Source organism: Callithrix jacchus, chromosome 5, assembly GCF_049354715.1.
Source record: "Callithrix jacchus isolate 240 chromosome 5, calJac240_pri, whole genome shotgun sequence".
Classification (NCBI taxonomy): domain Eukaryota; kingdom Metazoa; phylum Chordata; class Mammalia; order Primates; family Cebidae; genus Callithrix; species Callithrix jacchus.
In genome coordinates this window covers 145842626-145859110 of record NC_133506.1, presented here as the reverse complement: position 1 = coordinate 145859110, position 16485 = coordinate 145842626, and the positions used below count along the sequence as shown (strand labels likewise).

At 43.3% G+C, this 16485-nt stretch overlaps 1 protein-coding gene across 11 annotated transcripts in view; it reads right to left on the bottom strand.

Annotated features, from left to right (window-relative positions):
- Positions 1-674: 674 nt before the first annotated feature.
- The window catches only part of WASF3 (WASP family member 3), a 120018-nt gene continuing 104207 nt past the window's right edge, over positions 675-16485 (bottom strand). For 6 of the 11 annotated variants that reach the window (XM_035302400.3, XM_078375213.1, XM_002748937.7 and 3 more), the window contains 4 exons: positions 13577-13752; positions 8544-8810; positions 6867-7234; positions 675-3885 (listed from right to left, as the gene is read on the bottom strand). In XM_035302400.3, coding sequence (XP_035158291.1) covers positions 3728-3885; positions 6867-7234; positions 8544-8810; positions 13577-13752 — 969 coding nt within the window. In that variant the 3' untranslated portion in view covers positions 675-3727. Of the gene's footprint in view, positions 3886-6866; positions 7235-8543; positions 8811-9672; positions 9840-13576; positions 13753-16485 lie in introns of all 11 variants that reach the window. The other 5 variants (XM_035302402.3, XM_008998053.5, XM_035302403.3 and 2 more) reach the window with 1 other exon arrangement.

The window sequence follows — 16485 nt, the reverse complement described above, 5'->3', positions numbered from 1 at the left end:
TCGGTCTACATGGAACACACAGTCCAGTGAAAGGCTACACATGGAACCAGCCAGCACACCGCATGATGTGTGCTATAGCAGAGGTATATACACCGTGTGCATCAGAAACTTGAAAGCAGCCACTACAGGAAGCCTGACCTCAGTCTGGCTGTCTCTGATGTATGTGGCCACACTTAGCCACCCAATCTCAACTCCCATTACCCCCACATGTGATTCTGCCCCAGGACTGAGTATTCTATCCACCAAGGTCCCTGAGAGAGTAACTTAGCTTCACTCTAGTTTTCTCACATGTGAAAAAGAATGTTAAGGTTTATTTTAAGGATTAAGCGTAAACATTTCATAAGCAATACATACTATAGCACGTTATTCACTGTTATCGGTGAGCATAATGGATTTAAGAGCCCTTGCCCCAGGCTCTATCCTCTCAACAAGTGGCTCCCTGCTCCCAGCATGGCCTTTGCTTTCTAACCAGACTGGTACTTCCCCAAGTCACTCAGGAATTCAATCTGAACTCTTGGTGACACAAAAATTATGTACAAATTTAAATGAAAATCAAGGTAGTGTCTTCTGTTGTCTAATAAGGAAAATGCTAAAAACAAAAACAAACACTTAACACCAAGTTCTCTTCCAAAAAAGCCAAACATACAACGCTGTTATAAAGAAGCAAAACCTCATAGGGTTAAAAGTGTCATTTTATTTAGATGTTACTTGTACATAATCTATAGTAAGATATACAAACAGATAAAAATTGTTTAACAGGAGTTTTTTTTTTTAATACCACTTTAAATTCAATTTACAACAGCATTGGTAATACTGCAAGATGACAGATACTCTAATTTATAAAACAAAAATTACTTGCTACTCTGGCTGATACATTCCCACTAGTCTTTAATGGATTAAAATGTATCATGTATTTTAATTGCAAATTATTACAAAACTTTTACAACCTAGCCACTTGGTGCTCAGAAAACATCCTGATGTTCTAAAAATTTACTGAGATGAAAATGTTAATTTTGGATAGTATCCTTAGTAAAGAAAACATCAGTGCAGCCAAGCTTACAGTCTGGGGCTGACAGTGCAAACTCACTTGCCTTGTGCTCCGCCGCCTCCTGTGCGTGCAGCCACTGGGGAATGGGCAGACTTTCCATCCCTTCCCTACGTCTATGCTATGAGAAAAATGCTTAGAAGACATTAAACTAAAACAGACCTGGAGAAGTAATATGAGGACAATTAAAAATTACCTTATGATTTATAACTGTAATTTAAAACGAAGTTCACAGAAATGAAATGTGCTTTTAAATGTTTCTTCTCCATTTGTTTTGGTAAATGGTTTTTGAAAATGAAACTGAAAATTCAAATCTTCACTTTATTCTTTTCATATAATACCATATTAGAAAAGATCTGGATTTAAATTTCAGAATAAATTGAATTTGCTGGAAAAATACTCTAAAAATAATCTAAACTGGATTTTAGTCATTTTCCATTCTCTTAAAGGTTATGGAACACAACAGGGCAAACGCTTTTCACAAGTCATAAAATAGAGTTGAAAATAACTTGTTGATTCAACTACAGGAAGACAACTAATAATTAACAGGCTCATGAATATTTATGAATAAAGTGCCACTAATTTTATTGTAATAAGATATATATGAATAAATCCTGGCATGGATAGTAGCTTCTGTGTTCTCTCCATCCTGAGAACAGAAGGGCCTTAAAAAACAAGGAAGCATTACCAAATGGGAGTTCTAGACCCACATGGGGAACTCCTAATACAAAAGCAACAAGAAAGACAAGTAAGGAAGACTTTAAAAGTCTCAAAAGTCCTAAGAATAATGCCAATGCAGTAGGCCCTTTCTGGGGGGGGAGGGGAGAGAAATTAGAAATTTAGAAGTTCATTAATAACTGTTATTTATATTCAAGGAATTTATAGGGACAGCCTAGTGGTGACCAGCTTTAGGAAGAGATGCTGAAGAGAGCACGCCCCCAGCACCTGGGACGGAGGAGAGACAGACACGCCAGGGAAGCAGGCTTGAAAAGGGGATGCAGACATGAGGCTTTTCAGGGATTCAGATCTACACACCTGAACCCAAAGGACAGGCTTTGTACAATCACTGCCCAGAAGCCCAATAGGTGTCCACTCGAGACACACACACACACTGAGGGGACCTGGGGGCTGGCTGACTTGCTCGGATGCATTAACAAAACCCCCGAGTCACCATCCTGTTCACACTCCTACCATCACCTCAAACAGCTCTACTTTTAGCTCTGGATTCTTCGCTTCACCATAACTGAGTAACATAACCACAAGGCATATGAAGTTCTGTTAGGTAGGTTAAGGTCCTTAGTAAGTCGAGGGTGTTAGCATATTTTTCAAGTCATACCTATAATCAATGCCTGGCGCACCTGTTTACTCTACACAAATAGTTACCTTTCAACCAGAATTACAAAATACAGAGGCTCTCATTCTTCAGTTTCCCCATGGGTCCCTGGTACTGCCACATGGGAGCAATGGAAGCGGGGAGGTGAGGGCACAGTGCTGTGCTGCATGAATCTCATGAGGTGCTCTTTATCGTTTAATGTGCCAACAACAGGAGAGAGGAGAACCATGTGCTTCTCAGACAGGGCGAAGGCCCTCCTCACAGGAGTGATGCCTAATCTGGCCCCAGCACCATCAACAGTGAATAGCTGTCAATATCTACTTTCACCTAAACCTAAGCTTTCAAAATTCCGATCAGGTGGCATAAGGTGCCATCTAAAGTGCTCTCTGTTGCTTGCTGAGGAGCTAAGAACTCCTGCGGCTCACTCTGGACGTGGCTGTCAGGAAATTAAAGGAGCAGGGCTCCTGTGCAGCCCAGGCCCGGTACCGCAGCTCAGCCCAGCTCATCAGCACAGCTCCCAGAGTCATGGACTGCTTGCATCTGTTCCGGCCAGCTGGTGGCCATGCTGGAGGGGCTGGCCAGTAAGCTGAGTATCATCTCCAATGGCCCCGGAAGGAAAAAGGACCCTGTTCTTCACGATTACTGTTGAGCTGCTGAACTCTCTTGCAAAACCATCAACAGGCATTTACAAAGCAAATGCCCACAGGGAATCCAGCCTGAAAAGGCCCTTCCAATTTCATATTTGACAAGCATGCGCAGAGGCAATGAAATTATTCAGCAGAGCATTCAGATTCACTCAGAGGTCACCAAGCCAAGAAACTGAAAGCAGAAACATTTGATTCTCCCTATTTGTTAAACTTTTTCCTCTAAAACCAACTTCTTCAGAAACACCACCTTTAAAAAAAGAAAAGAAAAAACCAAAATGGTGAAACAATATCACTTACTGGTTGGAAGACATCACTGTGACATAGTCATTAGTCTTGCAGAGACCTAACACCAGGCAGCTTCACAAACACACAGCAAGTCTGCAGAGTTATATTGATCAGTAAGAGGAAACCCAAACTGCACTAGATACTCTCATGGCCAAGAGGAAAGCAGATGCTGTTTTCAGGACAATGCGATAGTGACAGCCTATTCCTCATGTGCAGCACAATTTGCTATGTTTAGTGGCACTTAAGTATTACACAGTAAATACTGAAAAGACCCAGAATTTTTGGATGTGCAGAAGCAATATCACATTATTTATACAAAAGGTGCTATGCTACGGGATTAGAATACCAATATTTGGGTGTGGAGACCACTTAAAATCTTCAACACGCTCCCACACGCGGCCTCCCGCTGGCCCCTGCTCAGTCGGACCAGTCATTCTCGTCAAACTCCGAGTCGTCGTCAGAGTCGCTGTACTCCACGGCGATGCGCCGGGACAGGATCGTGGCCACGTCGTTCCCCACAGGCTCCCGCTTGGCCTCCTGCTCCCGCTGCTCCTGCACCTTTTTCAGCTGAATTCCTGCAGATACAACACATGGCTCAGAATCACATCCTTTTGCTGGCTCCGGATTAAAGATAAACAAACAAATATATCTACTGGACTTTTTTTTTTTTTTACTGACACTAAGGATAAAAAGTTTTGGGAATTTGAGAGGAGTAAAGCTCAGGGAATATTAAAAGTTTCATGAGCAAAAACACGTGCAAAGTGAGATTTTTTGTAACAATGTGTTAAAGTATTAAAAATTCATAATTGCCAGGCGAGGTGGCTCAAGCTTGTAATCCCAGCACTTTGTGGGAGGCCGAGGCAGGTGGATCATGAGGTCAAGAGATTGAGACCATCCTGGTCAACATGGTGAAACCCCGTCTCTACTAAAATTACAAAAAAAATCAGCTGGGCATGGTGACGTGTGCCTGTAATCCCAGCTACTCAGGAGGCTGAGGCAGGAGAATTGCCTGAACCCAGGAGGCATAGGTTGCGGTGAGCCGAGATCGCGCCATTGCACTCCAGCCTGGGTAACGAGAGCGAAACTCTGTCTCAAAAAAATAATAAAAATAAAAATACATAATTTCAGTATACCTGAACACTATCAGAGAAAACTTTGGAACTGCACCATCCCAGCTGGCAGCAGCTAGCCCCATATAGCTTTATAAGCATGAACTCGCATGTGGCTAGCGGCTACTCTCCGGGATGCTGCAGGCTGGAACACTTCTATCATCACAGAACATCTAGTAGGCAGTGCCAGCATCCAGAGCCTTGGAAACAGTGTTCTACACTACTCACTCTCAGCTGAAGTGAGAAGTAACTGAGAAACCTTTATTCAACAATTACTGTTCAAAGGGACATAAAATACAGTCATCTACTTTCTAGCTTAGTAACAAAATAAAGTATTTGATGATTTAATGTTTACTCTTTTTTTTTGGAGACAGGGTCTCACTCTGTGACCCAGGCTGGAGTACAGTGCCGTGATCACAGATCACTGCAGCCTTGACCTCCTGGGCTGAAGCCATCCCCTCACCTCAGCCTCCTGATTAGCTGGAATCACAGGTGCATGCCACCATGCACAGCTAAATTTTATAATGTTTTTTGTAGATACAGAGTCTTGCAATGTTGCCTAAGCGGATATCCCTTCATTTTTTAACTGTTTTGGAATAATTTCAGATTTATAGAACAGCTATTACCAGCAGAAAAACATTCCCATATACTTGGATTCCCCAGCTGCTAACATCTGACCACATTTATTTCTCAATCTTCCCCTATCATCTTTACACAGACAGACACAGATGCTTTTCTCTGGACCATCTGAGAGTAAACGGCATATAATGTCCCTTTACCCCTAAAATAATTCATGTGTTGTTGCCACCCTCACCCAAAAAATCAAAATCCTGAAACTAGTATGGATACAATACTATTATCCAGCCTAGAAATATTATTCCCATTTTGCAAAAAGACCCAATCTAATTGCAAATAGAAAAGATTATCCCCTGGTTCAGGATCCAATGGAAATTATCTGCGACATTGGTTGTCAAGTTTTATTAATGTCCTTTAATCCGGGCAGTTCTTCAGGCTTTCTGTTTTACAACCTTCTCATCTTTGAAGAATATAGGTAGCCATTCTGCAGAATGTCCTCGATTTGGGTGTATCAGATGTTTCCTCAAGATTAGATACAGGTTATGTATCCATTCTCGGTGGACTGGGCTTACAAGGCGTTAAAAATGAAGCAAATGCAACACTATCCTACTCTGACCCCAAATTTGACATTGATGAGCTAATGTACCTCTAGGACTTTTTTTATTGACAAAATAAAAGTATGCCCATGAGGTCCAGGTAAACAGAGGACCCTGGGGTCTTTAGAAAGGTGTGTGGGCCACACCGTGGGTCTGGTTCATGGGCACACAAGAAGAACGCATAGGCAGTAGCATCACAGCTTCTCTGAAGGACATCCTTGATGCTGAGCTAGTGGGCTGCAGCCAGGCTCCTTGCTCAGTCACTTCCAGATAAGACGACTAAACCGTGATCAAGACTGTGCAGCTCCCCACAGGTGAGAAGCTCTTACATAGTCCCACATGTCAGTGACCCTCGACCAACCTGGGCTGGGACCTGGTTAAGAATCCACGGTGTGGGCTGGAGGTTCCCAGGGGCTCTCTGGGAAGCCCAAGACAGGTGAGGCCAGGTTCCCTACCCACTTCCACCTCAGATGTTCCGTTTCCATGTGTTTCGTGGTCAGGGGGTCAGTGCAGACTTTCATCTGACACAAGGGTTATGCTGTTGACTATCATTGATTCTGAAAAACCACTGGCTTAGCACATCAAGCAAATATGACAAGTCCAGGACAAATTCTTTGTTTAAAGAATTAAATCATTAATATGAGCTCACTTTCTTTCATTTATACCTTTCCCTTTAAAATAGAATGCAGAGAAGATATCTAATTAATTAATTGATCATTTCAGTTATTGGGTTTCTGGTTTCCAGTTAAGTAAAAACTTTCTAATTTCAATTCTTTTTTTCTTTTTTTTTGAGACAGGTCTCACTCTGTTGCCCAGGCTGAAGTGCAGGGGAACGACCATGGCTCACTTCAACCTTGAACTCTGGCATTCAAGCAGTCCTCCCACTTCTGCCTCCTGAGCAGCTGGGACTACAGGCGCATGCCAACATGCCCAACTAATCTTTTTGAATTTTTTGTAGAGACAGGGTTTTGCCATGTTTCCCAGGCTGCTCTTGAACTCCTGGGCTCAAGCTATCCACCTGTCTTAGCCTCCCAAAGTGCTAGAATTACAGGCATGAGCCCACTGAGCCCAGCCTCAATTCTTGATCACACCGTGTTTGCCTTACACTGGACAAAAATAAATCTACTATTAAAAAAAAATCAAATAAGATCCCTTTAACTCTATTTTAAAAAACACAGTGAGTAGTCATTTGAAGACAAGGAGGCTGTAGCTGGCTGGAGACATGAAGAAATCTCTTGCTAAAAGGCAGGCTGTGTGTCTGAAGGCTCCACTTACCCATTCGAATAGCAGCAAGGAGGTCACTTCGAGCATCACTGATTGGTGGCTGTGCAGGCTCTTGCCGCTTCGCCTCTGCTACTGGGGGGCCATGCATCGGGGAGGATGAAAGAGAAGACCCGGGGCCAGGAGGGCCTGGCGGGGGAGGCGGTGGGCCTGGGGGTGGTGGGGCTGTGACCAGGAGCCCAGTGGAGGGTGGGTGAGGAGGAGCTGCGTGCGTGGAGCCGGCTGATGTGGGGAATGGGGGTTGCATGGGGATCTGGAGAGGGCTGACGAAGGCAGTTTGTGCAGAGGGAATCACAGGAGGAGGGGGCGGAGGTGGTGGTCCTGACGGGTTGTAATACTCAATTATCTGCGCTGGGAGTATCCTGAAAGAGATATGAGAAACAGTCACCAAGGGAACAAGAGAGGGTCACGTCCTGTGAGCGCTTAGACTCCTAACAGAGCCATCCCCCCAACACAACACGTATTGCCACCTGCACTTCAATCACAGCAGGATGCAAACAGGCACACCTTGGGTCAGTTATTTCCACAGTTCTACATGATTCATCATGACAGAACTCAAGACCTGATACTGAAATGTACCAAAAGGAGAACCACTCAAAACGTGCAGCACTTCCTGAAGAAAGGCAGAATAAAGCAGCTGACTGCAGAGGCCTGGACGGCAGCGGCAGCACCAGCACAACCTTCACACTGGGGTCTCAAGGCAGTAGCTCACAAACTTGTCTTTTAAGGGTTCTAATGTCAACCAGATTGGGAACTGTCTACATTCTCTAGCCCACTCCTGTGGAAATGCCCCATACCCGAAGTGCCCAGGTGTATCAAAAGCTTTGAAAAGTCACACAGCCAAGATATCTGAATAGAAATCAGCAGATTTTTCATTCTATTTAACCAACTGGCCCATAGGTCCTCTCTTTGCCTGACACAGCCTCAAGCCACTCTGGGGATCCTGATGTGGGAAATATCCAGGCGTGCGTGGCCAGGGAGAGCATTTGAGAGCAGGACTGTCATTCAGGCCGGGGTGCACAGACGTGTGTTAGCAGTGGACACCTAAGCAAGGTAACGTTTCTGGGCACCAACTCTGAGGAAAGAAGTAGTTAAAGACTAGGGTAAAGCTGAAAAAAAAAAAAGAGAGAGAGAGAGGTGGGTGCCTAAACTGATAAACACCTGAACATGAAGGTCTCTGAATTCTACTTGTCAGGAAACAGGAGGGCCTGGGGCAGAATGATGTCTAGGTGTCCAGAGGTTAAGAAATGAGACTTTGGTCAAGTCTGAGAAGTGAGGCATGGGAGCTCCGTGGTGTGGTCTTCTTGTCTGTGACAACAATTCTCGTGGTCCACCCAGGATGTGTCCAGAAACTTGAGGGTTTGGGACAGGTTCACAAAATTGGCATTTCACCTTTTATCAATGCCTTGGCTTAAAGAGCCATTCAAACACTCAGAGTGTGTGTATGGGAACATGCATGTGTACAGTGTGGCCTGAGACTCAGCTGGTAAGTCTGAGCTTACACTGCACCTGCTTTACTTCACACAGAATGTTAGAGCTGCTAGTATCTACATCCAGTCATCTTTGGCTCTCTCCTGGCCTCTAAAATATCAGTTAAAATTCTTGTATGACATATAGCAAGATTCAAATGCAAGGCCAGCAGGGATTAGGGTACAATGCACATTGAGTTACCCGTAGTCTGCTGGAGCCATTGGTGCAGAGGCCTGGGACCCCTCTGGGGCCTGTGGGGGAGGCGGTGGCGGTGGCTGCTGAGGTCTGTTGAGAGCCATGTGCCTTGCCGAGGCAGATGGGGGCCGGTACTCATGCTCCCCAGCCTGGCTTGCAGGCCCATGTGGCGGCGCATCACCAGCTGCGTAGGAAGGGGTCACCGGCTGGGGGTGCAGAGAATGGTTGGGAGTAGCTGGGTAAGAGTAATCGGTAACGTCCGATGCATGTGACCTGGCATTTGAGAACAAGAGGAGGGGGAAATCTAAATTAAGTTAAAAATTGTCAGCTAACAGGTATGTGCATGTATTTGAATACTAACGTTGCTAATGCACAAAAATCAGACATTTATTTGCTTTACTATCAACTAGGTCTAGCCCCGTGAGAGATTTCAAGCAGCAACATAATTATTATAAGTCAGCAGCAAGCCCCAGTGTTACATGGATTCAGATTCACAGCTTTGAAGTGAACAAGTCAGACAGACCGGCAAACAGGAAACAGCAGAGCCTCCTTTTCACAGAATTTCAGCATACTTTTTCTCTAAGAAAGAAGGCTACAAGAAAAACCATTCAATTGAAACAGGATCTATCTAAGACAGAAGATTTCAGTGGCAATGAAACTGACAGCATATAATTAGAAAATATAAAATGGCAGGTGAACTGGACAAATATCAACAGTAAGAACAGGAAAAGAAATCAAGAATGCAGTATAGTGAATCATATTTTTCTTAAACAGAAGAAATATATTTAACCAAAAGAGAAGAAAGCAATGCAGTGCACTATGGAAAGGCCTTCTTTCCGTAGTTTTCTCTGCACACACACTGGGTGTGAAACTCTGAAAGGAATGGGATCTTGGATTAGTGGAGCAGAGCTGAGCGAGACACTGGGTGTAGGGACAGGACTCCCGCTAAGCCCTCAGGAGGAGAGGAAGGACCCAAGTGTGGCAGCCGGGCAGCACTGTGGGCATTAGTAAGACAGTCACGCACTCCTGGCCCAGGTTATGGGACACGTGGCCAGGAGATGCTGTACATCCTCTCATGGCGGCAGAAGCAGGGGCAGCCTGAGGTTGGGAACCCAAAGAAAGCAAAACAACAAACCCGCTGGGCACTCTGTCCTCTTTGGCGCTCCCTGCCTGCTCCAGTTTCTTTGCGTCACTCATAAACTCAATGCCCATTTTCCTTCTCTCCCACTCTTCTTTTCTTGTTCTGACTTTTCTCACATTTACTTGCTGGTTTCTGTTAGGGTCCAGCTTGTGTTTCTCTCTCTGAAGGAAATACCAAACACACATTGGGGTGCTGAGGGAGCAGGGAAGATGCACGCTGCATTTATATCTTTGGGGTTCCTGTCGGTAGCTTTTCTTAACTGGAGCACCGTGTGGCACAGAAAAGCCTTCCAAATGAGAAGAGACAGCTCTTTTCCCCCTTTTCTCTTTCCTTAATTGAAGTGTAACAACTAATAACTACTCCTTTGTTTTCTTCCCTATAATTGCAGTATGAAATCTGGATTATGGTGCACTTCTGATTATGTCTTTTGAACTAGGTAAAATGCTAGCAAATGGCTTAAAAATAAATTTAATGGGGAAAGGACCTGACCTGTATTTCAACGTAGCATATTTTAAAAATGTAAATACCTATAACCCTTGGAGACACGGATGATATTTGCTTGACTCTGTGCATGACTACAAGTCACTGGCTTTGAGCGCAACCTTTTAAAGGAAATAGAGTCCTCCAGCCAAATACGTACAACTTCTGATGAGATGAGGGCAGGAAACTATAAATACTGTGGCATAACTGGGAGAGCTATCCCTGTCAAGGAACCTTGCAACACAGGGAAAATAGGAAGCAAGGAAAAGGAGCTAACCAGAGAAAGAAGGAAGAGGCAACAAGTATCTGAAATAGAAATCAGAGATTTCTACAGGGCAGAGCCAGGGGCTCTGAGGACGACAGGGGCTTGGGGAAGAGGGGACTGGTCAGTTAAACAAGGAAGGACCATAGAAAAGGGATATACCAGCGGGTAGGGGGAGGAGGAAGGAGCAGGCAGCTGCTGGAGACCAGTCCCACCCCCAGTGGGAAGGCAGAAACCAGCTGCAGACACACAGCCAAGGTGGAAGTGAGCAGGGGTCCCAAGGCCTTTCGGTCATCACCTGTTACAGAAAAGAGGACTGGGAGGGCCAGAGATGACACCGACACGGAATGAGGAAGAGGAGGAGGAGGGCCTGGAGGGTGGGAGACAGCACTGACATGGGAGGAGGAGGGCTGGGAGGGCTGGAGATGATGGGAGGAGGAGAGACAGAGATGACACCAACATGGGAGGGGGGAGGAGGAGGAGGAGGAGGAGGGCTGGAGACGATAGGGACATGGGAGAAGGAAGAGGAGGAGGAGGAGGAGGAGGAGGGCCGGAGACAACAGGGACATGGGAGAAGGAAGAGGAGGAGGAGGACGAGGGCCAGAGATGACACCAACATGGAGGAGGAAGGGGGGAGGAGGGCTGGAGAGACAGGAACATGGGAGAGGAGGAGGAGGAGGAGGAGGAGGGGGAGGGGGAGGGGGAGGAGGAATGGGAGGAGGAGGGCCAGAGATGACACCAACACAGGAGGAGGGGGAGGGGGAGGGGGGAAGGGGGGAAAAGGGGAAGGGGGGAGGCAGAGAGGAGTAGGAGGAGGAGGAGAAGGGCCGGAGACGACAGGGACATGGGAGAAGGAAGAGGAGCAGGAGGGCCAGAGATGACACCAACACAGGAGGGGAGGAGGGGAGGGGGGAAGGGAGGAGGGGGGCCGGAGACGACAGGGACACGGGAGGAAGTAGGCACAGCAGCAGAGACTCAGTTCGAGATGTCAGTAAGTCCCCCAGGGCTTTTTGGGAAGAGGTGGGAAGAGTCAGAGATCTGCACCAGGGCCCATAACTGGATGAGAAAAAACAAGGACAGTCAGGCATGGAGGGGTGGGACTCCCTGAGTGGCAGTGACAGAGAGCTGGTCATACAGCAGGCAAGCACTTCCCAGCGCTCATCTGAAATTCATGCTCAGGAACAAGTCATTCCTAACAATCTAGAGAGAGAGCACAAAAACATAAGATGGGTTATAGCATACACACACCATGAAAACTGGTGTTTAAATTTCCCTCAGTATCTTAGATGCACTCAGATGAGCGGATACAACGATTAAAAATCATGTTTCTAAATAATACTTAAAACATAGGAATAGTTTTTAAAAGTCAAAGGAAAGAAGACATAGCATGACTCTCATTTCGTAAAAGAAAAATAAACACATGTAGACAAAATGACTAATGAGAAAGAAATATAATAAAATGCACACAGTGGTTTCTCTGGACGGTGGGACTATAAATAATATTTCATTTAAATTTTTTCCTGTAACTTCCAGATATCATAAGCATGTCTTATTTTATAATAAAACAGTGACACACTGTAGTAAAAACAATTTAAATTTCTATATTAAGGGTTATAATCCAAATACAATGATGAGTTATAATCTATTTATCTGATAGTAAATAGTGTGGGCAAATAATGAGAAGCCATGGGAAACAGGAGACAACAAAAGGAAATTCTGAAGTCAAAACTGACAATCAGACTTACTTTTGGAAAATTAAGAGAAATGCAGATGTCCATAAGCAACATAAATACAAAGGGGGACTATATCCGAATAACCATCCATTTCATACCCAATGTGGAATAAGCTCAGATGCTAAAAGGAATATCATTCAACTGAGAGATTGTTAAAAATCCACCATTTTCCCATCTGCATCTATTTTTTAAAAGTCTATATAGGATAAAAACAAAGTATATGTTTTGCACAAGGAAACAAACATAGCTAAATTATTTAGAAAAAAACAAAAAAGCAGATTGACATCATGGGAGCTATTAAGTTCATATGTTCCTCCCCACCCAAAGAACTATGAGCAGAACTGTGTCATTCTTACTTTCTATAGACATAAGCTGACACTAAAATTCAAATGAGGCTAAAACTCAGTTAAAGCTCCAATAATTCTCTAATATTTAACAAATAACAGTTTGTACAGAAAAATTACCCAGAACATGCCTTACATCCTACCAATGACTTAGAGATCTTCCAGGGCAGGAACACTGAAGGCAAGTAATATGTTAAGAGCCTGTGCTAAACACTGAGTTTTACAAAGGTAGAAAAAGACAAAAAGGACATAGATATAACCCAAGGTCCAGGTTGCTGCTGTTTTTGCAACACTCTTCACATACTGTAAGAATTCTCTATTCAAATTTTTAAATGCTGATGAGAGTTTACACAATCGGAAGACCACAACTTTACAAAAGCAGAAAGAGAAAACTGAATCAAATGTTAAAACTGACTAGTTATTTCCTGTTATTCAATGAATTTCTTAGGCGACAAGTGTGACTTAGTGACCACATCATTCACACTTGAAAGAAATATTTTTACATAACTGCTAATAAATTGTAAAGTAAATGCCAGCAGAATCATTCTCCTGAAATTAGAATATATGTTATCTGAAGTAGGAAATAAATCTCGGTTTTGTTCATCATTTTTTTAAAGAGTTATTAAAGGGAACAATGAAGGTACTCCTTAGTTACTTTACCACCTACCAATCATTTTCAGATACCAAGTGGCAAAGGAAATTCAACATTTCATGCTGAAAAAGGATCAAATGATTATTAAAGTAAAATGGGATAAATGACTATTAAAGTAAAAACATAAACCATAGGCAGTTGCCCCAAATTCAGAATCGGTGTTAAAATAGTACATCCAGATGAACTTGACAATACATTTAAGTTAGAGAGTTTTTTTTTAAATCAAAAGAACCCAACGTAAAGTAACAGTCTTCAAGTATTATTTCAAAATCCAATTACAGATAAATCATTTTTAAGGAAAATCTTAAGATATCATGGGCCATATAAACCCCAGAGCTACTGATGCATTTCAAATCATAATAAAACCAGGTAGTTCCCAGTGGCCCAAGCAGCAGGGCTGAGGGAGCAGTGACACACACACACACACCTAGTGTCTGGGGACAGGGATCCCTCGGAAGACGCTCCATGGTACACACTCTGAGACAACCTGTTGTCGGGTCTAAGCTCTTTGTCATATGCCATCATATTCCACTCCTGGCGCCTGTTTCTGGCTTTTCTAACCTTTTTCACCTCACGGGTGGTGCCATCTATACGCTTTTGCTCCTGATGTCCAGGAAAGGAAAGAGAGCATGCCGAGACAGAAGGGAAAGGAAAACAGCTGGTTAAATGCAGTTATAATGCACAAGACCCATGCCTGATGAACAGACAAGACACATTCACATTTCGATTATCCTAATGTTACAGAAACGCTAAAGCAGTGTATTCTTCTTACCCAACAGAACCAACAAAACAGAATCAACAAAAAGTTACCCTGCTACAACCCTAAGAGTTGCTTACCATTGCTTTTATTAAACTGAAAAAACTTCACCTTGAATAGGCTTATAACTTGTTGTAAACCTAAACAAGGTCTTGCATAGTATATCACACAGGTGAATAACCTGGCAACACCATACAGAGAAATTACTTCCTGTCATCACACAATTTTGACTGATTTCTTAACATACAATTATCTTTCAAAGAAAATAATTCAAAACATTCTGTTCCCAATTTCTAAAAGATTACAGAATAAGTGAATCTTGTAAATAGTTTAACATGAAACTAACCAAGATAAAAACTTACCTGCCCATAAAAAGAGCCATTCTTCCTCTAGCCCTGGATTACGTTTCATTCAACAAATACTTAGGGTCTTATATAGGTGCTTCTTGAAAGGTGAGAACTTATTTCTATGTTTGCCTGTAAGTTTTTCCTGCCTCCTTCATAAAATTTTATTATCTTTAAGGATAAGAATCATGTTCTTCTATTTCCTACATTTCCCTCTTGTCTTATGGTATATCTCAACACAGTGTTTTTACACAGAATACACACTCAATACATGCTGGCTAAATGATCAAATCCACAGCCAGGCAGCAAACATGAACTTCTAGTGCTATGCCCGAGGTACTGTGCCAGGTACTGACAACGCAAATGGCAAACACACACACACACACACACACACACACACACACACACACACAGAGACATGGCATCTGCCCTCATGGAGCCTGCAGTCCACAAGAGAACATGAATAAATGTACTATTATAAATGCATTGTAAAAATATTTATTTTTACAAGTATATTTTTATGTTTAAACACATATTTAAATATATATGTAAAATGATGTCTAGTCTGGAAGTCAGGGAGGTGTCCTAGAATGACTGAGAGGCAAGATCTGCATTGAAAGTGGCATCGATTCTGCAGAGGAGTCTGGGTCAGGTGCAAGCCAAGCAGAGGACAGACTGTGCAAGGACTCTGGGGAGGAAGATGGCACTGCACTAGGAGAAATAAAAGAAGGTAAATGGTACATTGGGGTGAATGGTCCAAGATCTGTAAGGCAGGAAGACCTTAGAGGCCTCCATCCTAGCAGCAGTGGGAACCCATTAAAGAACAAGAAGGGAAGGCTGACATGCCGAGAGGGCATTGGAGAAGATCTCTCTATGTTGCAGAAAACGGATTAAAAGAGGGAAGATCTGGACACAGGTGAGAAAGCTACTAAGTGGATATGGGGTGAAAGGGCAGCAGGTGGCCCAATGGTGTGGTGAAGACAGAAAACTGGACCATTTTCCGAGGCATCCAGAAGGCTTTAGTAATGGATCCACAGAGGATGTGAACATGAAATTCATAGAAGATAAAGAAATGGCTAATAAGCATATGAGAAGATGTAACACAGATTCAATCTGTCATCAGAAAAAAAGTAATATTCAGGACTGGGGAAATCCTGATAAGAATATAAACAAGGTCTTCAGTCTTTTCAAGATTAGGGGCAATATAATTGTATCTTTCAAAATTTAAAATTCACATTCTCTTCAATAAGAGCAATTCAACTTCTAGAAATTTATCCTGCAGAATTATCTGTACCTAAGTACAGGGATAACCACTGCAGTACTGTATGAGCAACAGTAATGGGCAATTTATGATGCATTTGCATTTCAGAATACTACACAACTATTAAAAATAATGAGTACCCTTTTAATAATGTCAGTGTATGTAAGTCATATGCAGTACAACTCTACATATACACAAATACTTGCTATTTGAGCATTTTACAACCAGCATGTATTTTGTGTGTACTTTTCAAAACCAAAGGAAAAAGTAGGGGAGGGAGATTTCAATGTGATTCCAATACTCATCCTGATTAAAAACCATCCTATTAGAAATAATGAATATTCCCCTTACTTTTTAAAAGATGTATGCTGACAAATTCAGGGATGAAGTGTTATGATTATCTGTAACTTTCTTTACCACAGTTCAGTCTCCAAATCTACCTATCAACAGGTACACAGGACATACGAATGCGTGTGAACCAAACAAGAAAGAATAGGAACAGTGGTGAATCCAGGCTCCAGCTACACTGGCCTACACTCAAATCCTCAGAAGTTGCCAAAGTGGTTCCTCCCTCAGGATGATCTTAGACTTTGCTACCTAGAAGCCTCCTCGATTTGGAAGCACGCCACCTGGCCTGCCCCCAACCCCTCCAGTCCTTCCCGCCCAGCACCCTCCCACTGTTGAGCTAACTTCCACTCCCCTCCCTTGGATCCCAGCCTGCCTGCCTCCTTAGAAAGGCCTTCCTCGACCCCTCACTGCGTGTACACTGTCGCACCACTAGATCATCTCAGAGTGCTCTGTACTTCTCCTTTGCCACACTTACCAATAGTGTAACTACATATTTGAAACTTGTTTGTGTAATTTTTAATGTTTATAAAGCATCAAACTGAAGGAGACAAAGTTCAAAAACAGTGGATTTTGTAATCCTCAAATTTTCTAAACTAATTTTTCCTTCAGATTTGTCAATTGCAAAC